This window comes from Pteropus vampyrus, unplaced genomic scaffold (genome assembly GCF_000151845.1).
Source record: "Pteropus vampyrus isolate Shadow unplaced genomic scaffold, Pvam_2.0 Scaffold25, whole genome shotgun sequence".
NCBI classification, from domain to species: Eukaryota; Metazoa; Chordata; class Mammalia; order Chiroptera; family Pteropodidae; genus Pteropus; species Pteropus vampyrus.
The window spans coordinates 8,919,024-8,943,067 of NW_011888806.1; the positions used below are offsets into that span (position 1 = coordinate 8,919,024).

Here is a 24,044-nt window from a genome sequence, read left to right on the forward strand (position 1 = left end):
CATTTATTTTCAAGTTTCAAGTGGACTTCGGCAAATTTGGGTCAGATGAAACAAAAAAGTTTTGGCTCTTTTCATAGGGTTGAAGGTCTAATGGAGGATAAGACACCTTTGAGGGATGAGTGGAAAGCTTGCCCTTATTTCAACTAGGTCAGGAAAGGTTTTAAAGAAAAAGTGAGATTCCAGTAGCCCTTCCTTGTTCCTTTTAAAAGCACACTGTCCAAATTGTTGTCTTGGCAGTACTAAGAGTCAAGAAAAATAAGAACAGTAGCACAATGAAGCAAGTTTTCAAAGAAATACTTGCAAAATGCTATGGCTACTGAGCCAAAGAAACTATCCTCAATTTCCATGAAACCACTAGCTATTTTTCCAGTGGTCTCCAAAGTGGGTACAAGGCAATTCATTGGGATGTGGGAAAAAATATTAAAACTTCTCGGCAGGTGATAAAAAAGCACTGAGATTTTATTTCTATTTGTTTTTACCCTAATCTTTAAAATTCTATGTTGCGTATGTTTTTACAAATGTACCTGTTATATCAGCACGCACACACACACAACACATACACTTTGTAAATAAATACAATACATTGGGGTGTGTTGTCAAAGTTTTCACTGACAGGTATACATAATCAAAATAGCTGAATGCCAGTGACTAGACTTTTGTTGATATGGAAGTAATTTAGTTAAAAAGACGACTTATTAATTAGCATATTACACTTACTTTTTAACCATTATCCTCATTGAGCTAAATATCAATATAGCCATTAAACCAGAACAGCAGGTTTTGCATCCTTAGATTTCCATCATACAGTAGGGAAATATTTTGAAAAATTACTTCCAGTATCACCATCTTTTTAGCATTGTTAAATACTGAAATTCTTTTGAATTTTGTAATTCTTCTCTGCTCATTATTAATACATGGAGAATTTGGGGATCAAGAATTTACCTATAGGAACTGTGTGATGTTACACAACCATCTTGAAAGAAAGAATGCATTTCTAACTGCATCAAGGCCAGAGTGGTTCCATACTGTATTCTGTAGGAATTTTTATTAAGTAAAAGCTCTTTCTGAAGTACATATGTACGTGCCTTGTGAGGCAGTGGCAGAATGGTTAAGAGGCTCTTCTTGTGAGGATCAAATGAACTTCTCTATATGAAAAGCACTTGGAACTGTGCCTAGCACAGATAGCTTCTAAAGTGTTAGCAATTATTATTACTATTATTGCTCCTGTTAATATTGTTATGGCCATGAAATATATGTCTATATAGCTTTTTATGTCTTAAGTATTCTTTTACTCACATATGAATAACATATTTTCTATATTTAATAACATAACATGTTAACATATTAATGACATATTTTCTATATGTTACCAACTAATTCTAGTGGTGATTTGATAATGACTTGATGTAAAAGACCAAACAGATTTCTGGACTGAGGGAAGAATAATGGTTAGGAAGCAGGATACTAGAAAAGAGAACACTAAGAGGGTAATGCATCACTTACCGAAATTTCAGAGGGGAATCTCTGTTTTTGGACAGTAGAAAAAAAAGACTTTCAAACATGTGACATTTAAGCAAGTTTATATGCTTAACTGTGTAACAGGGCTTAGCAAAAGATTAAGTGTTACTGCTGAAGGGAGAAAAGCTTGCAAAAATATATTTCTAGACTGAGGCCTCTGATTTCTACACTGAATGGTTAAAATGATGCTGAAGAGAAAGCATCTAACAAAGTGTTAAAAGTTAAAAGACTCAAGGGCAGGCAGGAGGCCTACAAGGTGTCACAGTCTTGACTATCATAACTCTTAAGATTTCTTGCACCACACACAGTAAACCTTGATGGCCATACTTATATTTTGTACACTGTGGATTATTTGCAGGAAAATTTCAAAGTGTAGAAAGGTTTTCTCTGCTACCCAAAATATTTCAGGATGTTTCTTCTTTCCATAACTTAATACATGTGCATAAAAATATAAATTAATTTTGAGCAGTAGTTGAAGAAAAATATCATTGGCAAAAATCAGAATAAACAAAATGAAACACTGTTTTCTCCACATCTCACATGGCATGCTGGAGGCAAATATGAATTACTGTTATTTTTGTTATTAGTGTGTCTGAGAGTTTATTGTAAATATCTCTCCATTTCCACATTCAGAAGGGTTATTCATGCAAAATTAGAAAATAATTAGTAACATTGAAATTAATGTAATAAAAGTTCTAGATTCTCTTTCAGGATTATCGAGATTCACAATGCTGAGGAGACTAGGACTGTAATTAACATGTTTTTGGACAGAGGAGGGAATTTGGTGTTATTCTCGAACCTACCACAACGATCACAACATCCAGACAATTCCAGAAACTCCTGAAATAGTGTAGTTTGTGAATGCGAATTTCCAATATCTCTTCCACCACATAGTAAAGGATAAAGAAACAAAAGATAATCTCACAGGCTGCCAGGAAGAAATCAAAAGTTGTGACATATCGGATCAGCTTTACAGGCTGAAATTGCCAAGATGGAATCACACCGCCTGTTGCTGGGAATTCAATCAATAACCTGCATTGTAATAAGAACAATTAAAACAGTAACAACAACAGATGGATGCACCCAGGAAAGGACATCCATCTATTCTGTCCCTGCATTATAAGGTAATAAAACTGGGACCACAGGTCACCCCAAACTAATGGCAAATGTTTTTATCACAGTTAGTGACTTCATATATGTAGAATTTGTGTCATAAAAGGAACAAGACTTTCTGAGGCCTCCCAGACCAAACATTATTCCATATTCAGTCTCCCCTTAACTTCTCTAGTTTTCATACTGTTCAAAATGCTATATACATATTTTTTAAATGTAGAAGTTAATCAACAAACAAGCCTTTCTAGAACTTTGATTAAATACAAGTCATTCTACTAGGCAATGAAGAACATAAGAAATATAAGTCATGCATTCAAAACATGAATGATCTGGTTGAGAATTGTATGTTTTTGTAATGATGATACAAAAGGGGCTAAGTTCTCATTCATATATTTGGTAACACCAAACTAGCATTAAATAGTTTGCTCTAGGAGGTACTTTTTTCTACCCTTCCCAGGGCCTTAGAGTTAATAGGTGCTAAATAAATATCTGATTGTCTGAAATAGTAACATATATTTTTTAAATTCATACTGATGGCACTGATCTTTAGTGCTTTACCATAATTGAAGTGAGGACTTTTTTTTTTTTTTTTTGCCAAATTGCCATTTTGTAGGTATTACAGTGAGAAAGTTAAATGATTCATTTAATGGCACGGTCTCCCTATCGAACTAGAAATACAATCTCTAGATCCTTAATTTTAAGATCATTAGTTATTCACCAAAACCATTTTTCTCATTACGGGATTGGTAGCCACACTAGAACTTGAGTATTTAGGACTCATGCATGAGCGATAATCAAGTATAAGCAGGGACTATGGAAAATTAGAATTCGTCAAAGAGATGTGAAATTTTTGCTTCCTCTTCACTGTCAGTCTTCTTTTCCTTCTCTCCTATTTTGATGTGTTGGAGAGAATGCGTAAGGACCAAAAACTGAGGAAGGAAATACTGAAACAAAGAGCCTTGTGACAACCTCACTGGGAACTCATGAGGGCAGGAAGTGGCATCTGTGCCAAGTCATCTCCCTGAAGCTCCTTCTGGCCCTGGATCTGTCAGTTCCTTTCAGAAACTCAGACTACAGCGCAGAGAAATGAAGTAATTGCCTTGACAATACTCACTTTTAAAGAATGAGGAGGAAGTGAAAGACAATACTCAGGACCTTCTATAAATAGATATTTTCTTAAAAGTCAATCAGAGTTGCCTGCCTGTTTCTATCCTCTTCCTATGCTTGCTGGAATCATTAGGAAAAGTTCAATAACAACTGCAATAGATTCTCATTCATTTCTAGTAATAACTATTACTTGTTCTAATGTGATATTACTTTCTGCAAAGGTTGTTAAATATAAGGACTAGGAAAATCCAACTGGTCATGCAAAGCAGAGTTGAGGTTACCCTCAAAAATGATCATAAGAATTTATCCTTCTTATTTGATGGGTAAATATACATGAAGGTAATTCATGCCAGTGTTGGTGATATGTTCACCAGGAGGATTAAAGTGGGTGAACTTGGGATCCCCCTTGCTTTGCTTTACTTTTTCATTTTTTAGAGAATGTATTACCTTCTAACATACCACGTAATTAATTTGTTTTGTTTATTGTTTATTATCTTGTTCTGGTTAAATGCAAGCTCTGCAAGGTCAAATCTTTATTTTGTTCACTGATGAGTCCCACAAGCCTACAAGAGTGCCTAGCACATTTTAAGTGTCCAATATATGTTTGCTGAATGAATGAATGAATGAATGAACAAGAGGCCCTGCACAAGCCAGTGGGTTCTTTGCCAGTTTCCTCACTGTTACCTGAGTGGTCATGAGGGCAATGTCCCAGGATCTATAGAAGGAACTTTATGCGCCTTTGGTGAATCTTGAGTGTGAGCAGGTACCTGGGGATCTTACTGAACCTGGACATAGCCCCTGACTACCGTGCTTCTGTTCTAAGAGCAGTGGCATCATCCAAGAGTGGAAAACTCAGGAAAATGAGTCAAACTTTGATGGCTATGGGCCTTAGTAATGTAGCACCGATCATCCTCATGATGAGTAAAGACAGCTGTTAGCAAAACACAGTGCTTGGGGGACAAACCTGGACCACCTTAATGTTCTTCCTAACCTATAATATTCTAGGATCCTAACTCCCTTCCCTCAAATATCCTTATCCCAATCAACCTTCAGTTTTCACCCCTCCCTTGCTATCAGCTCTGTTCCCTGGCACTCTCATTTAGCCAACTGCAGAAAACATTTTTCTGGTCTATCTTCAAACTACAATGTATATACAAATACACAAAAAAGGGAGGGCTGAGTGCCCCTGGTACACACCTGATCACACAAAACAGGTTAACGTTGGCGTTGTATACTGAAAAGTCAATAAAAACTGCCCTGGTTCCTCGGTCTAGCCAGACATTTTTCTTGAGGTTAGCAATCTGAGCAGCTGTTTCCTCTCTTGTTCTTGACAAATCCAGGTAATAGCCAGCTCCACTATAAGTTGCAATCATTCCCCAGTGGCTACTCCCATTCAAGTCTTTTTCGCTTGTGTAGATCCAACTAATTAAAAAACAAAACAAACAGGTAAAAATCAGTAGAAGACTTATGGCAATTATAAAGATGGTTTTTGGTAAAAGAATATGTAATAAATATGTCTTATCAAGTTGGGTAATGTGCTCACATGTGTTTTCTTATTTAATTTTCACAGAGTCATTATTCCCATTTTAGGAATGAGGGCCCTGAGGCTTAGCGAGGTCAACTTAACCTCAGAGTGTTTGAGGGTAAAGTCAGGAACCTAGATCAGGACTGTCTGTCTGCAGAGCCTGTGCTATTAGCCCTCAGTTTATATGGCTGCCTTCCCTGGGTAATTGTACTCAGGGACTAGCTGACTCTAGGCCCTCAAGGAAAGCTGCAGCCAAAAGAAGGACAGGTTCATCGAGTGCCACTATTGGCAACTGAGCTAAATAAGACTCCACAAAGCATTTGGGAATTTAATCCACAAATATTTACATAGGCCTCACTTAGAAGCGAGATGCTACTTTGGCATTAGTGGGTATATAAAAAGATGAACCAGGATCCTGTCCCTTCCAAATTTGCAAGAAATAGGAAAAGAAAAGTTGTAATTAGACAATTAAAATACAAGGTGGATGATAAGAACCAAAATAAAAGTATAGAGAAATTGCTCAAGCACCTCAGAGGAGAGGAAAGCTACAATTGTTTGGAGGTCCTGTGATGGGAAAGGTGAATCAGAGTAGGTTTTGGGAAGAAGCCTTATTGAATCTGGGCCTTGAGAGGTAAGAAGAATTCAGACTTACACAGGTGGATGGGAAAGGCATTTTCAAGCTGGAGACAGGCAGGGCCAGGGAAGTAGTTTGTACGGTTTGGCTTCCACATGATGAAGAAAAGAAGGTCAAAAGGTAGACTGTGGCCAGATTGTGAAGGGCAAACACAGAGTCATGGGAGGGAATGTTGCTGGGGGTCACTCTGGTGGTAGTGGGAAAGACCGGAGTGGGGAGGAACAGAGGGCTCATGAGCAGAAAAGTGTTAACGTAGCGAGTCTGAGATAACCTTTCCTTAGGAAGTGTGCTCGCAAGGTTGGACCTTGGCTGGCATCTGGAACTTGACTGATAAACAGCCCTCTACACTGATATAAAACTTTCCCTGACTGAACCTAAGCTGTCTGTGCATACCAGGTGGCTTATGCTGAACATCTACTTTCCTTCTGGGAGGTTGGGATTTGGGTATGTGACAGGCAGAGAGTGCCTATGTGACCAGCACACAGTAAACACCTTAGGCACTGAGTCTCTAATGAGTTTCCCTGACAGACATTTCACACATGCCGTTACGAATTGTTACTGGAGGAATTAAGTACATCTTACGTGAGGCCACTGGGAGAGGACTTTCAGAAGCTTGCACTTTGTTTCTTCCAGATCTGCCCCATGTGCCTGCACCTTTTGTTGCTTTTGCTTTATTTCCTTTCACTGCAATAATCTCAGCCATGGATACAACTTTATACTGAGTGTTCTAGTAAATCACTGAACTGGGGCGTGGTCCCAAGGACCCTGACATAGCTCAGTTAGCAGTCCCTGCAACAACCAAGAGGTGGTGAGACTTAAACTAGAGCAGTGATGGTGGGACCAAGTGAGTGCTGCCACTGTAGTGACTGTCAACTGATTTGGAAGTTGAGGAAGGGAGAAGGGACATCTTAAAAATGGCTCTGTAGTCTCTTTTGGGGTAATGTAAAGATGGTGGTACCATCAACAGGAGGAAGAGCAGATCCAATCAGAAAGTGATGAGTTTAGTTTGGGGCATACTGACTTATAGGAGCTGATAGGACGTATAGGCAGAATATTTGTCTTCTATCACTGCAATGTAAGCTCTGTTAAGACGGGGTATTTGATTGTACTTTGTTTGCTGCTGCTCTGTTATCCCAGCCAGCACCAAGGGCACTAGCAAGAAAAAAGAGACCTTACTTGGAACATGTTGTGGACACAGGTAGACATTCAGTATATTTGATGAAGAGATGATGAATCATCAAATAGAGATGACAGTGGAAGCTATCTTAATGTCAAGGGAAAGAGAATAAAGAAAGAAAAGACGGAGACCTGAATATGTAACTTGGGAGTAAGAAAGAAAAGGTGAGAAAAAAGGGGGTTATAGAATTCAGAGAACTCAAGTTCAGTGTCACTCACAGAAGGCAAAAGAATGAGCAATCAATACTGCCATATTCTTCAAAGAGGTTGAATAGAACGAAGACTGAGAATTGTTCAGTAGATTTGCTACCTAGAGGTTACTAGTATCTTCCAAGAGAGATGTCAAAAGCAAGGGTTTAAGTGTTAAGGGGTGAATCAATGGTAAGGAGATGGAGGTGTCAAATGAAGACTATTCTTTCAAGAAATCTGGAGTTGAAGGGAAGGAGAAATGGGAAACTCAAGAATATGGCAGGATCAAGGGGTGGCTAGATATACTCAAGAAAGATCCCCTTCAGTGGTGGAAATCACTTATTCATCTATGCATCCAACAGGTATTTACTAAGCATCTTTACAGACCAGATGCTGTTTGAGGTTTCGAGAATAAAGTAGTGAACAAAATAGAGTCCCTGCTCTCAAGAGGCTTGAATACTGATGAGGAGCTTAGGGCAGCAAGAAGCCACCTTAACAATGTAGTTGATATGGAAGAAGAAAACACAGGCTTTGGAGTCGGGCTTGTTAACTCAGCTTGGTTCTACTTATGAACTGTGGTGCTTTGAGTAAGTGAGCTTCTGTTTTTTTCATCTATAAAATGAAGCTAATACCTATTTTCAGAGTTGTTTTGTGAAGAGTAGATGAGATAATGCATGAAATCATTTCTTAAGTAGCATCTGGCATGGAGTAGAGGCTGCATAAATTTCTCATATTTATGATATGAGATAAAGTAAAATATTAAACAAGGTACCACAGTTCAAGGGCATGCTTATATTTTGCAAGAACAAGAAAAAGGAGTATCAGAAAGGAAAATCATTATCATGACCTGAAAAAAAATGTCTTTTCAGATTATTTAGTCTCTTTACTCTAAATCTTCTGATTTTTACTAAATTTTTTATGGACCCTGATACTAAATATGGTGTGTACTAGATGACAGACAAAGAATCTGATCATGGAAAAGGTGCTTGCCCCTATCTATATGAACATGTATATGAACAAATCTGGATTCTGGGTGTCTCAGTTCCCAGGAAAGGAATCTAGGTGAACTGAAAGAATCAGCTTAGTAAAGTTTAGATGACAGTTCTCACCACAGTGACTCACCCAGGGCAGTGACCCCAAAAGGCCTACCTTGGGACAGCCTGAGAGGTCTTCTCATTTAATTATAATAACTACAGTAATTCTAAAAATAATGACTGTCCTCCCAGAAGCATTTGAGATCTTGCTCCCTGGCATATATCATCCATTTGGCTCAAATAAGCTCTTATAAAAACATTCAAAAATATGTAAAAATAATGAATGTCCTCCCTTAATACATAAGAAGTTTTAAGTATGGTTACCAAAGAGCATAAAAAATCTCTCTATTATACATATATATATGTGTATTACAAATACATACTCAAAATCATAAACACATATTTGAGAAGGATGGGCTTTAAGCCAGACAGAAACTGCCCCCACAAACTTATTATACACTTTAAATTATTACACTCTGAACAAAAATTTATTTGTAAAAGCTATAACAAAAAAATTTTTGTATCACAAAATTTCCTGGTAATAACCTAGTAAATGATACTACTGGAATCCAGGCATCTTAAAAGAAACATCTGAAGGACCACATAGCTTCTTTCTTGTAGGCTATAAGGTCAATGATTTGGTCATTTGAAAAATATTTACACAGAAGCTGAAAAAGAGTAAAAAGTAGAGAAAATTTGAGAAGCCAAAAGTCAATTTGACCATGGCCTTAAATATAAGCCTCAAGGCATCTTCTCCTTAGTGAAGGAGTCAGAGAATGAATGAATGAATGAATGAATGTCGGTGAGAGGCCAGGGCAAGTGGCCAAGAGCTACAGACACTTACGCGGTTCCATTTCTCGGACCAAATGGAGCCCTGTCCTCACTGCTGACAGAGTAGACATCATAGCACTCTTTAATCTCATCTCTCAAGTCCTGAGGGATAGAACAGGACCCATTTCTGACTTTGAGCTGCCGTATCCGTGGTACCCCTAACAGGAGATTCTCATAGTAGATGAAGCTTCGGTTGTCAGCTTCAGTTCCGTTGTTGGGCTGTGTCTTCCAGTACAGCCCATCCAATAACGTGCCTTCTGTGAACTGAAAGCAAAGGAAACATTTCTGAAAAGCTCCCAGCTCAGTGGCTGCCTTGCTGCTGCCTGGAATGTTTGTGTGACCAACAGTGTGGCACTTTGTGAATACAGTAGAGTGACAGGGTGGGTTTTGTTGTCAGAAATCTAAGTTGGATCTTAGTCCATCATTTGACAGTTGTGAAGCCTAGAGCAGCAGCCTCCTTTGAGCCTGGGTTCTTGCGCCCATAATGTCCTTCCTTTGCACGGTTACTATACCTGACACGTAAATAGAGTTCTCAGGTCTCAAATAGGCTCGACTCATTGGGATTACCCTGCAGTTTTCACTTCACAGTCTGAATGGAAACTAAGAACTCCAGTTTGGGGATGTTTTCAGATTTCATTTTGAGTTTTGCTGAAAAGTGAACATAACATGCTCTAAATCTTTTAGAGGATTATATTTTTATTCCACTGATGGTTATCAAATGAGATTGTCCAGTGTGGCAAGTTCATAAAACCATTACATTTTATGATTATAATTTTTTTACAGCAGCACTTTCTACTGGCTTTAGTTGGGATTTGTCTTTCATTATGACTGTTAGCCATTCTCACTCGATTCCTCTAAGACTCATTTAAGTTACAGTTAATATTTAATATTTAGACTATTTTAAATATTAGCAGAATTTATAAATGAGGTATCTGCAAGGCATTTAAAATGTTAGAGATGTTTTAACTTAAAAATTATTTAACTTTTATTGGGTTAAGACCTTTTCTGTGTGTACCATAAATATTTTTTCAGAAAAAGATAAAACAATGGTGATGACTGGTTTTCTGAAGTTTTATGTACTGCACAATGATCCTCAAGTATACAAAAACTACATAAAGTAGCATTTTTTCCAGTCTTCTTAGAATTGGAACAAATGCCTATGTGGTTTAGTTGGATAAAATGTATATATGTTTCATATATTATAGAATAAATATATAAATCAAAATTTCCTATAGAAAACTAAATTTGGGAGTTGAGGCAAAAATAGTTTGAATATTAATTTATTTTTAAAGATTCAAGATAGGACTTTGTGCCATGTATTTTCGTAAATGCTTTCAAAATATTTGTCTTTGGCAGTGTTTCATTTGCTGCCTCCAAATTGGTAAGATGCTAATGTTTAAATGAAGAGTTTTAATTTTTAAATTAAATTAAAGTGTGATATTTCAAATGAATAATAAGCAACATATTTCTTTTTTAAAAATGTAGAGTACTTAATGAATTTGCGTGTCATTCCTGTGTATGGGGCTACGTTATCTTCTCTGTACGGTTTCACAGAACATAGGTACAGGGTAGGTACTTACTAAATGAAAACGGATTTTTGCTCTAGGACTGAAGGCAGGAGTGGAAGGGGTGGTATGCATAAATCTATAGCCACAATCAACTTCATTTTCCCTTAGTAAAATAGTTAATAATTAATAATCATGGTTCTAAACTTGCTTGGAAAGGAAAAGTCTATAGTTTTGATTACCGGTCTGCCATCCGGTGGAACTTTTAATTGTTTGGATAATTTTACCATATGGTGAACTCTCCAACCCCACCTACCCCTGCTTTTAGAGCTTGACATTTATTATCATGGAATTGTGTACACGTGAGAAGTCTCTGGTTAGTTTGCCTATAGAGAAGGCAGATCTAGTCATTCTTAGTGTCTTATCAGATAATCAATACGGATAGACTGATTTTCCCCATTGAGGGAGGAAAAGATTCATATTATGAAAGGGAAATATTCATATTATGCAAGTGTGGTTTTAGATGCCAAGTATTTTTAGGCATTAGCATAAACAGGTTCCTATGATCTGGTTTCCTCTATCTTTAACAACAACATCTGACTGCCAGGGTTTTATAAGAATTTTAGAAAGCATCTCCTCAGGAAGAAACAATCATTTCCTTTCCAATTTCCCTCTCAATTTCCATAGATTCTGAGCACCACATCTTCCAGATCAGTTTAATATTTTTCCTACAGTTATCATTTATTGCTTATCTTTTGCCTCCATGTTAGAATTTGTGACAATTTGGGAAGAGGCTGGGTTGAATTTTACATTAGAGATCTTTAAAAGAATATGTTTGCCTTGTTTCAAGAACTGTTCTAGGGTACTTGCCATCATCAACAAAAACACAAAAAAACCTAAAAAACAAAGCAAGACAAAACAACCAAATTTTGCCCTATGGGCCTTATATCGTAGGAGATACTCAATAGATAGTTACTGAGTGAAATGACTGCATGAATTATAAACTAGGTGAGAAAGTGTCTATAGGCTAGAATAGAGTCAATTTTTCCTACTCCCTGGCCATGTGTAAGTACTCGGAATCTCAGTTTCTTCATTTACAACATAAGAAATATCAGTACTTACCTTCTATGGTTATGATGGAGATTCAAAAAGATAGGAAACAGCAAGGTACATATATACTTCCAACAACTCACCGTAACTTTCACATCTTACATGGTCTAAGGCATAAGGGAGGCCCTACAAATACTGCCAAATTGAACTTACGAAGCCAAATGAACAATTTTCAGTGATAAAGAGGTACTCTCAAAGTCATTTGCAAATACCTTCCAGAAGTCTTCCATTGAAGAAAGAGTTTTAAAGTTAGTTTTCTCCGTTTTGGACACTGGGGTTTCTAGGAAGAGCTGTGACATTATACGAGTGTAGTAGTACACACTGGAGCTTGTCATCCCGTAGGTCACTGGAACACAGAGAGACCCAAATGAACTCTGTGAGGGAACCCGCACACTCACTCTCACATTCCCAGTGGACGAGCAGATCTCCATATATGTTCTGCTCTCACCTTCACCCTTCTTCCCCTCATCATGCTTCTAGGGTATCTTCCTTGCACACTGGCTTATACAATAATTTAACATTGGCCTAAAACAAAATTAGTTTACTGAGGATCAAATTAGGATCAAACAACTTTACTTGACACTGGAGACTTCCAACATGCCTCTTCATCTCCCACAGCCTTCAGATCAGATTCTCCGCACTGGTGAGGCTGCTCTGCACACGCCCCAACAGAGGCCATGCTGAGCTCCTCAGCCTACAGCTGTGCCCGTGCTGCTGACTCTCCCTATAGTAACATGGCAGGCCATTCTGTTTCCAGGTCACATTTCCATTCTTCTTGCCCTGCTCTGTGCCCCGAGGTTGACCTCTACAGGTTGTACCACACGGGGTTCCTCGATGTGAGGGCACGAGGAGAGAGAGGTTGGGTTTATTCCCACACTCTACGCCCCATTCCCTCACCACCTAGATGCAGTATGCCCTGGGACTCTCTAATCTTGATCACAGCTTCTGGGGGAATCTCTTCTCCCACAGCCATCTTGGGTTTACACCAGCCATGCCATTCCCTCCCTTTTCCTCCTCAAGCCTGGAGGTGATAACTTTCCTGAGTGCCTCGCTTCTCTTTGTTGGTCTCTGTAACCCCGCCAACCTTCATTAACTTTTTAATTATCACTCTGAATCTTGTATCTCTTTCCTTCCAGGATGCTGACAGATACAGGCACATCTGCTCCCACCTATTAACTCACGTATTAAACACTAAACTCAAGCTCCACCCCTGACACGAAGACTTGCTGATTATATCAGCCCATTCTGAACAGTCCTAGAAGAAGGTGGGAAGATAATATAATGTCCAATAATAGCGGTTCTTCCTCTTTAGTTAACATAACTATTAAAAATGTCAGCACTTTAATGAATTCTATCTTATGCTGGACTCTAATGACTATAGGTGTAATATGCTGTAATTCCTATAATTAGCTGACAAAAAACTTCTAGGGGAAGCACGTTTTATACTTCTTTTGATGATAGTCTTGACACTCAGCAGGTAATTAATTCTTAGCCAATTCTATAATAATCTCGGGCATCATAAAATATTTTAGAACCTTGTTATTAAATGATTTGGGGATTAAATGCTATAGAGTAAACTCTCTCCTGCATATCTCATCCTCTTCCCCATCTGAGCATCATAAAAAATTAAGAGTATTAAAAGAGAGGAGTAGATAATAGCACCCTAAACACAGGTGTCTAAGAGTCCATCTTCAGCAGCCAATGGAGCAATAAAAACACACAATTCACACAGCGTGTGTGCTGTATCTAGAGCAGGAAGAACGTCTTCCAGTCACCTCAGTTAGGTTTCCTCACCTGTCATCCCATGGCCCACTGATTAGGAAAAGAACACTCCTCTCCAAGCTTCACAAAACCAGCCATCTCTGAAGACCATATTGGAGTAGACTTTTTAATCCATTATATTTATGGAACAAGGTGTGGGATATAAAGATGAGCAAGATGTGATCTCTGCCTTCAAGGAGAGGAGTCAGAGAGTCCCTGGGGAGAGTACCACCTACACAGCCCCACAGAGGGATAGACAAGGTACAATGTGCTCTACAAAGGCTTTCTCTGGATCAGTCAGTTGAGGGAAGAAAGCTGATATGATGCTAAGGAGTAGTAGTGAAGGCTTCCCAAGGCTGACTAAATGATTAAGTTTAATTTTTCATTAACTTGAAATTAGAATTTGCATTGGGATTGATTAATATAGATCATTCTGGAATTTTTTACCTATGGTTTTTATTGTTGTTAAAAAGGAATTTTAAACAGTTTTTTGCTTATAAATATGGTAGTTATGTATGTATGTAAATCTTAGCCAACGATTAAAAAATATATCTCCTTTATGTTCCTGTATTTTCAATTCTGGTTTTGCTTTTGAAATTCTCAGGGCCAGTATGGAATTGAATGGCTTCACAAAAAGGGAAATGACAGATCTCTTTAGCTATGTAGCACCACCTGCTGCACATCCAGAGAAACAATGCCATCCAGCTTTGAAGGATGCTTATTCTAACTCATTCAATCAGCTAATATTAACTCAGTCCCTCCCCTGTGCCAGGCCCTGGGCTGGTCTGCGGGATATCTTCTAGTGACACTTCCACACATTCCGGGATTCGGTTGCACCATGAGTCCACGCAGGCTGTAGCTAAAGGACCCTGGATCTGGAGTCAGAATAATTTGGGTTTGAGTTTCCACTTTGCCTCATCTTGAATATCTGCCTCTGTGTTAGGGGTCTCGGTGTCTTGGAATCTTGGACAACCACTTAACTTTTCTGGGCTTCAGTTTCATTATCTAGAAAATGGGAATAATAACATCTAGGGCTTTTGTGTAGTTTAACTGGAGAAGCATTATGCAAAGGCATTTTGCATACTGTTAAATACAATAGAAATATGACTATGATATCATTTCTCCATTCAGTTCCTGATGGAGAATGCCCACTTGGAAGGTGGCATTCACTCTTTAAATAAGCTGAATTATGAAGAAAAGAAACTACGGCATGATATAGAAAACTAGAAAGAAAAGGAGAATATTAAAAATATAATGTAAAGGACTCATATATATCCTATGTGCCTACATTTCTTTTGCTATTTAGTCCTTGTCTTAACGGACTCATATATATCCCATGTGCCTATATTTCTTGTGCTATTTAGTCCTTGTCCATTTTCCATAAATAAGCCAGGATAAAAAATATTATCACAGTTCACAGGATCACCAACTAATCAGCATGTAAATTAACCAAAGCTGTCTTAAAAACATGGTCTCATTTCAAAATAGGCAACAGACACTATATTATTCTTAATATTGTGAAAATATAAGCTCAAATATTAAAAACAAATAACTGGAATTATACTAAATAAACTCCAAACTGTTAGAATAAAAAGCAAAGAAAAAATTTCCAATGTAATGAAAGAAAAAAATTATAAAATAACAGGAAAGCAGAAAAACAGAGGTAAAAATAAGATGACAGAAATCTGACAAAACCATAAAATGTGAAGGTTAAACTTACTAGACAACAAAGTCTGAAATACTGGTTAAAAAATAAAAAATGTATCTCTAAAATTTTTAGGAGACTCACTCAAAATGAAGCCAAAAATAAAGGAATAAGAAAGTACATACTAAATATATATTAGAGATAAAATACTTTTTAAAATTTGTTAAGTGGTATAATAATCTGACAAAGGAGATTATAAGGTGAGTATTCAGTTAAATAAAAAGTTTTTTCAAGTGTTGGAGAGGATGCAGAGAAAAAGGAACCCTCACACACTGCTCATGAGACTACAAACTGGTACAGCCACTATGGAAAACAGTATGGAGGTTCCTTAAAAAGCTAAGAATTGATCTATCATATTCCCCAGCAATCTTTCTACTAGGTATTTATCCAAAAGACTTGAAAACATTTATCAGAAAAGATACATGCATCCTGATGTTCATAGTAGCATTATTCACAGTGGCCAGGACATGGAAGCAACCAAAATGTCCTACAACAGATGACTAGATAAAAAAGCTGTGGTACATATATACAATGGAATACTACTCAGCCATAAGAAGAGATGAAATACTGCCATTTGCGATAACATAGATGGATCTTGAGGTAATCATGCAAGTGAAATAAGCCAGACAGAAAAAGCTGAAAATCACATGATATCATATATATGTGGGATATAAATCTAAAAGCAACAAACATGACAAGCTACCAGAGATTCATGGACATGGGCAGTGAACTAGTGATTACCAGAGTGAAAGGCGGGGAGGAGGGAGGCAGATGGGGAAAAAGGGGTCAAATATGTGGTGACAGAAAGAAATATAACTATGGGAGGTGAACATACAATGCTATATATATATGACTTACTGTTGAATTGTACACTTGAAACTTACTGGATTTTGTTAATCAATGTCACCATAATAAATAAAAATATAATTATTAAAAAATAAAAAGGTTATTTTATATTGATAATACCATGTATAATGATTTAACTATAATGAACTCTAATGTATTGAATAACAACACTAAGATACATAAATCAATAGCTTCTAGTAATATGAGAATTACCAACATGATTGTAGTTGGAAACTTAAATTTATATTCTCTCAATCTTTTACAGAGAAAGCAGACAAAAGTTATCTGAGAATAATATGGGTTTTAATTGAATATGTGACTTAATGTATATACATCAAACTTTATGTTGTACCAAAAGAGATCATTCAAATTATTTTTCAAATATGAAAATTAGTAATATGCTAGGCCACAAAGAGAACATTAGTAAATCTCTAAAATTAAAACTCCACCAGGCAAGTATCCTCATAAGAAGGCCATATGAAGAGAGAGACACAGGGCAAACGCCCTGTGAAGATGGAGGGTTGGAGTGATGCAGCTATACAGCAGGGATGCCAAAGACTGACAGCAAACTACCACAAGCTAGGGAGAGGCACAGACAGACTTCTCTACAGGTCTCAGAGGGAACATGACCCTGCAGACATCTTGATTTTGGACTTCTAATCTTCAGAATTATGAGACAACAAATTTCTGTTGTTTTAAGCCAAAAAGCAAAAGAAACAAAAAGAAACAAAAACCTCCAAACCAAACAAAAAACCCCTCACAAAAACCAGAAAACCAACCAGGTGACATTTTTTAAACCACAAATGCAGAAAAATAATATAAAAAGGATAAACGAATATACGGATAAAACCAAGCCATCTAGAAATTAAAAACTTTTTTTCTCTAAATAACTCTTGGGCCAAAGATGAAATCAAAACTGCCACACAAACATAAATACACCAGATATAAAGACAACAGAACAAAGGTGCTTTGGTCCCAGGATTCCAGGCCATCCACCACAAAGTGAAGCCATCATCTCAAAGAGGAAACCCAACTTCTTCACTAGCTGTGTTGTACTATAACCTCACAGGGACGTGGTGGAGATAAAATAAGAAAAGATGTTTGAATTAAAAGTGCTCTATATAGACTAGTGGTTACCATAGGGTGGGGAGTGGGGGAAGAGAGGGAGGTAGATGGGGTAAAGGAGGTCAAATACAGGGTATAGGGGGAGGGTGAAGTGGGTAAAGGGGATCAAATATGTAGTAGCTGAAGGAAACTGGACTTTGGGTGGTAAACACACAATAGAATACACAAATGTCAAATTATAATGTACACCTGAAAATTATATAATTGTGTTAACCAATGTTACTCCAATTAAAAAAAATATATATATATAGTGAAAAATTTCCAAGAAAAAACATAAAATAAAATGAAAGTGCTCTATATAAATGCAAAGTGCTATACATTAATCAAAGAATAACTAGGCTTGAACTGTTTTCGTTGCTGTATTAGGAAAAGCTCTGTTAGTGAACGAGAACTACTGGGGGACAACAGAGAATAAAAATGGGCAAAATGTCAACATTTACTGAAAATATCTATGTGTCATTTCTGAGATATGCCTAATAGCATCCCTTTCTCCCTCTCTGTGCTGAGGGAGACAGTTGCATGAACTAGTCTGACAATCCAGTATAAGGCATGTTGTGACAAAGGTGGGCCTGGAATGTCAGCACAGCTCAAAGGAGGGGGTTAGTTGATAAGAGCTTCTCTGTGGATCTGGCTTCTGAGCTGATCTTGAAGGGTGGAGAAGAATTAAACAGGCCAACAAGAAGGAGACAGCACAGGCCGAAGCCTTTTTGAGACTCATAGGTGGCTTGATGTGGCTAAAGTACCAAATATTCCCAGGGAATGGTAGATCTAAAGAAGTCAGCAAAGACTGTGCAGTGAAATGCTGATCTACTACGCAAAGATTTTGAACTCTCTCTTGACGTGAGGTCATTATAGCATATTAAATGCAAGTGCGACCTGGCTTAATCTGGCTTCAGAGACAGCAGTCTGCGGTAGCACCTGGGAGCCCAACCGATCTGTGGTCCAGCAGCAGGAAAGACCTCAGTAAATGTGTCGAATCATCTTCTTAAAATTTAAATAAATTTTAATACATTTTATTTAATAAAATTTAAATAAATCTTTTCACTCCCCTACTTAAAACCCGGGCTTCCTCCTTATCGAAGCCTACCCAATCTGCAGGGTCTGTCTCTTGACCACATTTCCATCCTTGCCTCATGGCATACTCTACAGTAACTGTCTTTACTCAGGTTCCAGAATGTTCTGAGCTCTTTCCTGCCTCAGAACCTTCTCGCCTTATCGGACTAGCTTCCACTCTTGCTTCAGGCTTTCCCTTAGGGGAATCTTCTTCCCCAACTGTCTCCTTTCATATCACTTACTACATTTAAGGGCAGGGGCTAAATCTGTTTAATTAAATCACTGAACAATCTAATGAACGAATAAATGAATAATCCAGGAGAGGGATGATAAGGTTAAAATAGGGACAATCATGACGTATGAAAGAAGGCAGATTTGAGAGGCACTAAAGAGGAAGAAGTAGGTGAAATGATCAGATAGGAAGAGCGAGTGAAAGCATCTTGGATGATGCCCAGTTGAGGGGTGAGGCATTCACGTGGGTGATGTTAGCATGAACCCAGATAGAGAACTTGAGTGAAGCAAGTCTGAATGGGCAGGTTCATGAGTTCAGGTTTAGGAATGTTGAGAATGAGATGCCTCTGAGATATATCACTGGAGATGTATAACCTTTAAGGGAGATTCTCCTATTTTTTTTAGCACACTCCGAATATAATTGGGAAGTTGTTTTAGCAGGAGTACCTTAGTAAAAATTGAGAAAGAGAACAGGAAATGAAAGCAGCCTAAAAGAGATTAAATAATTGTGCATACACATCAGCTCTTCTTATATGAGAGAGGACACAACCTGGTACTAATCTTATCACTAAATTTAGTACATGATGAAACTATATCGCAAATGATACCTAGTTCATATCAAGAGCTTTTAATATGTAAGGCATAAGGCTAGGTACATTATCTCATTTACCTACAGAGTAATGAGTTTGATATTGTTGGTCATTTGATACTGATATTGCTGGCAAGATTTTAAAACTAGTAATTAAAAAGATGATTTCTGAGCAACAGGGAAAGGACTCAATCATTAGGAGTCAGTAAGGCTTTGCTAGGAGTAAATCACACCTGCTTATCCTCACTTCCTTTTTACTTTGGTCAACAACTGATAGGTCAGAGAAATGGTGGAGTTTATTCAGTCAGGCATTTGAAAAAGTCTTTCTTATTTACCTGTTTCATGAAGAGTCTGAGGTAGATGATAAAATAATTCAGTGAACTCTACCCAAAGAGCTTTGATTAATGGATCAATGTTCTTGAACCAATCTCTTTCGATTTATATAATTAATTCTGCTGATACTGTGAAGTTGATCTATGAGATGAATGACTCTAAGATAATTTCAACAGATTGGAATGAGAAGTAGATCCTAATGAGATGAAATTTAACAGAGCTAACTGGGAAGTCTTCCACTTTTTTCCAAGAAAAGGTGCTCAAATACTAAAGTAAAGGACACAGTGCTTTACTGTTTTGGGTGAGGAGACTAAGGAATCATATGAATTACATGAAGAATCAGGTGATGAGAGGATGCATGAATCACAGTACAGTATCTGGATGAGGATGCTCACAGCCCCATATTCCACTCTTTCATAGTGAGGCTCCTGCAGTGCTTTCAAAGAGACTGATAAATAGAACATGTGTGGGAGGGAGTTTGTATGATGTGGGTTCATGTTTCCAATTACATGATCAACAGTTAAAGGAACTGAAAGGTTTAATCTAGAGAAGACTTACCAGAGAATGGATGTCTGTTTCCAAACTTCTGATGGGCTAAATTGGAGAAGAGATGTGGAAAACTTACTTGGTATAGGTGGACGTGGAGGGTAGAACTAAGAGAGGAAGTTAGACTGGACTAGACTTTGGCTTCATATAAGGAACAACTGTCTGACATAGCCATAGAAAAAAGTAATGAACTACTTCAAAGAAGTAAGTCTTTTAACCTGGAACTCTTGCTCAATCTGAGGCAGGATGACAGACCATTTGAGAAGGATTTTGCAGGAGAAATTGTAGCATTCAGTGGAGGTTTGAATACACGACCACTAAGATCCCTTCTTAACCAGAGATTCTACAATATTCTGAAAATAAAACTTTGCTATGTAAAATATGTAGCTACGGATATAAGAAAAAAATGTAATGTGTGAAAAAGAACAAAAAGCATAAAAATTCTAAAATAAACAAGAAAATCCAATCAGTTATATGACAAAGCATGTTTCCCAAAATTCCAGCTATTCAGTTTATTCATCTGGCTTAGTTCCAAAACTTGTCAGTGCATCTGAAAACCCACTTTCCTGGGCCACATACGGAAGGCTCTGATTTAGTATATCTGGGCAAACTATAATTTTAAGAAGAAGTTACCTTGGTGATTCTGATGCTCAGGCAGTTTTGGGGACCACTAAAATTCTAAACTTACTTACAGGGGTACTTATATTTTGCATAAGAAACATGTAGGTATGTATGTATCTATGTATGCATGCGTGGTCATGCTTGAAAAAATTCAATTATAATTCTAATAAACTTGTTAATATTTAAGGCCACTGTAGTTTAATATTTAAGTACCATTTCTACACTGGGAGCAAACTCAACTTAGGTATTCTAAGTTCTAGCTTAGAGCTTAGAACATAAAAGTTACACATATCACACCTCTTGCTTTGTAACTTTTAATGTAATGAACAGATCATTTCTAGCTTTTCAGCATTTGTATTAGATAACATGTTTTTAAGAGTAGTGAGACATTCCTTCCTAAACAAATAACAGAAAATTAGTAAGAAAAAACCAAGAATATGGATGTTGTGCATACAGATATACTTTTGAACTTAAAAAACTTCTTTTTGTCTTTACGTTCTCATCGGGATAGTCATAGTCTCAGAAAATGTAAAAAGAAGTCACGTCCTGCTAAAGCTCATTAAGAGCTTCCTAGTATTAGTAAAAACCAGTGTGGAGATATTAAGTAAATCAATATTCAATTTCTTAAAATGACAAATATTGAAACTTAAACGTTACTTTAATCTTTTATGTTCAACTTGCAAATCTTTTTATTTTTTATAAATTAGTAAATAAAAATTGTTTTTAAGGAAGCTTTTAGCACTTAGTTAATTAAATTTAAGGTGGTCAATTTTAATGTAGTAAGAAAGCATTATTAAAGTATTGATTAAATTTTAATTCTCTTCATAATTAAAGAAAGGGGATTCTTTCCAAGGTTGGTGAGAATTTTTAAGCATTTCTAAGTGTTAACTATAAGAATGATCTCCTTTCCCAGAGAACTATGGTAAAAGGTCCTGATGGTTATAAATCTCCTTTCTTGTCTATTTGCATAAAAGGCTTCAGAGGGAACACAAAAAGAACTCCAGCATCCTTTGATTCAGAAGATAAATCCATTGCCTGTGACTTTCTGGACTTTGAGGCAAACGGTTTCTAAGACTCATTTCTGGCTAAGCCTCGCCTATCCAAAGGATGCAAGGACTGTTGAAAGAAGAGAAGAAGAAAGAGATGAGTCTGCAGTAAGTTTCCTGTAGAGTAAAAATCCGGTAAATACTAAAGAATGAAGGCATCCACACAACACATCCAAATCAAAAACAAGGGGATTTTTTAATCTATCTATCTATCTATCTATCTATCTATCTATCTATCTATCTATCTATCTATCCATCCATCCATCCATCCATCCATCCATCCATCCATCCATCCATCCATCCATCCATCCAGCCAGCCAGCCAGCCAGCCATCCGTCCATCCATCTATCCACCTACCCACCCATTCATAAAAGCAATATTAGGTGACATTATTTGTATTTCCTGAAATTTACACTTGGAAAGTCATTTTGCTGAAAATAATTCTTACATACGCTTTATATTAATTGACATAATAATAGTGACACTAATTATTGTTACAATATCTAATGCAAAAACTTTTACTTAGTTTCTTAGTGTATGGCAGGTTGCTATGCTACATGCATCTTAAAGTGAAATGATCACAAATGACAACGAACTGGCCAATTAGACAATGCTGAATTGTAATTGAAAACAGAGAACTTATGAATTAACTCTTCTAGTGCATATATAACTCTTTTTAATTATGATTTTGACAGGGCAAATATTTTTAAAACTTCTCCTTAAGTGGAAGGAAATAGTCTACTTACAGATGCACAAGACTATGAGAAAAAGGAGGTATGTAGCCAGTTCCCGTAAAACACTTTTAAGGTATTTCTCTCGGTTAGTGTTGCTTTCCTCCATGAGTCTTGTTCCCCAGAGACCTTTAAAATAATAAGAAAACATGTCATTTTATTTTTAAAAATCTTATGAATGGAAAAGGGAAAACACATAAAATAAATAGTATAACCTTTAAGGGAGATTCTCCTATATTTTTTTTTAGCACACTCCGAATATAATTGGGAAGTTGTTTTAGCAGGAGTAAATGAAAGTAGCCTAAAAGAGAAGATTAAATAATTGTGCATACACATCAGCTCTTCTTATATGAGAGAGGACACAACTTGGTACTAATCTTATCACTAAATTTAGTATATGATGAAACTACATCGCAAATGATACCTTTTAGGTCGTCCCTGACAAAAAGGCATCCTGGTTGGAATACCATTTCCCTATGAAAACATCTATCAAGCGTCTAACACACTGGTGTAAAATCTCTCCTCTGAAATCATCTTTGTCCTTTAAGAAACTCAGTGCTGACTGACTATACTAAACATGCTTAGCTTAACAGATTTTTTTTTAAGTGCCAATTAACGTATAATCTTTTATTTAAATGCAACAACTCATCTGACTTCTCTCTTTGGAGAAAGACTAAAATCAGCAACCATGTTCTACATTTTCGCAGATGGAAAAAGTGTTGGGCCAGCTGAGCAAAGATGACATAACCCTCCACGAGCTTGCTGGAGAGAGTTACCACAGTCTTGGACTCATAGACAGACACGGTGGCTGTCCAACCCCCATTAATGAACAGTGTGGTAAAGTCACATTGCTGGTTACTTGGAAAAGCCTTAATGTTTCCCAAAAAAGACAAACTTCTCAATCCTTTCAGTTAGATTAGGTCGGCTGTTAATGGTAGCCAACCTGGCCCCTGCATGTTGCCTCACTTTTATTCCACAGACTTTAATCCCTTCAATCACTGAAACTCACAGAGCCACTTAAGTCACAATCAACCCACACAGAGAACAGGGGAAAATGGTATGTGGTCTTTTAATCTGAAGCAATGACTTCATCACTAGTGTTTATGTATTCTCAAGTCTTATAATAATACATTAGTTCTACTGCTAAATTTGGGTATTTCATTTCCTTTTATTTTTTCTCCAAATTTCCTTTAGGAAAATTAGCATCTGAGTTCAAAGACACTGTGTTACGCATCATAGATTTCACCACACTGAAAGTGGAGCATAACTTATGACCAGGTTTGCTTCTGCCAAGATCTGGTAGTTGTCAGGGAATTACTCACTCAGAAGAAATGCAGCAAGCAGAATGTTTGTTCGCTGAAACTCTGTCATATTAAAGAATTATTACAAATTTAGATGACATGGAAAATTACAACTCAGAATAACACAGAGGCAGCCAAATATTAGGCTCAGTAGCCCTGGACACAACCACACCATTTCTTTGAATATATTTCTTTTTGAGGCCAGGTCTAAAATATACACGTAAGTAGAGATTGCTAGTCTCTTTACTGTCAGGAAAGATTGTTGCCTTGCCTGACTTAGTGATTTCATTCTTTCCCATGATTTACAAACAATTATGCACTATGGAACAGTCATGGTTCTTAATATTTACAAATGGTACTGCTTGACCTATAAACAGAAAAAACAAACTCCTTTCAAATTTTATTCACACTCAA

The 24,044-nt window shown here is 37.1% G+C and overlaps 1 protein-coding gene across 1 annotated transcript in view; it reads right to left on the reverse strand.

Moving 5' to 3' along the window:
- Positions 1–24,044, reverse strand: part of LOC105289620 (polycystin-2) — a 56,257-nt gene that overhangs the window by 26,219 nt on the left and 5,994 nt on the right. The window contains exons 2-6 of the mRNA XM_023528409.1: positions 22,345–22,458; positions 11,955–12,088; positions 9,141–9,391; positions 4,936–5,160; positions 2,322–2,550 (exon numbers count right to left, since the gene is read on the reverse strand). Of these exons, the coding sequence (XP_023384177.1) occupies positions 2,322–2,550; positions 4,936–5,160; positions 9,141–9,391; positions 11,955–12,088; positions 22,345–22,438 (933 nt within the window). The 5' untranslated portion in view covers positions 22,439–22,458. The remainder of the gene's footprint in view (positions 1–2,321; positions 2,551–4,935; positions 5,161–9,140; positions 9,392–11,954; positions 12,089–22,344; positions 22,459–24,044) is intronic.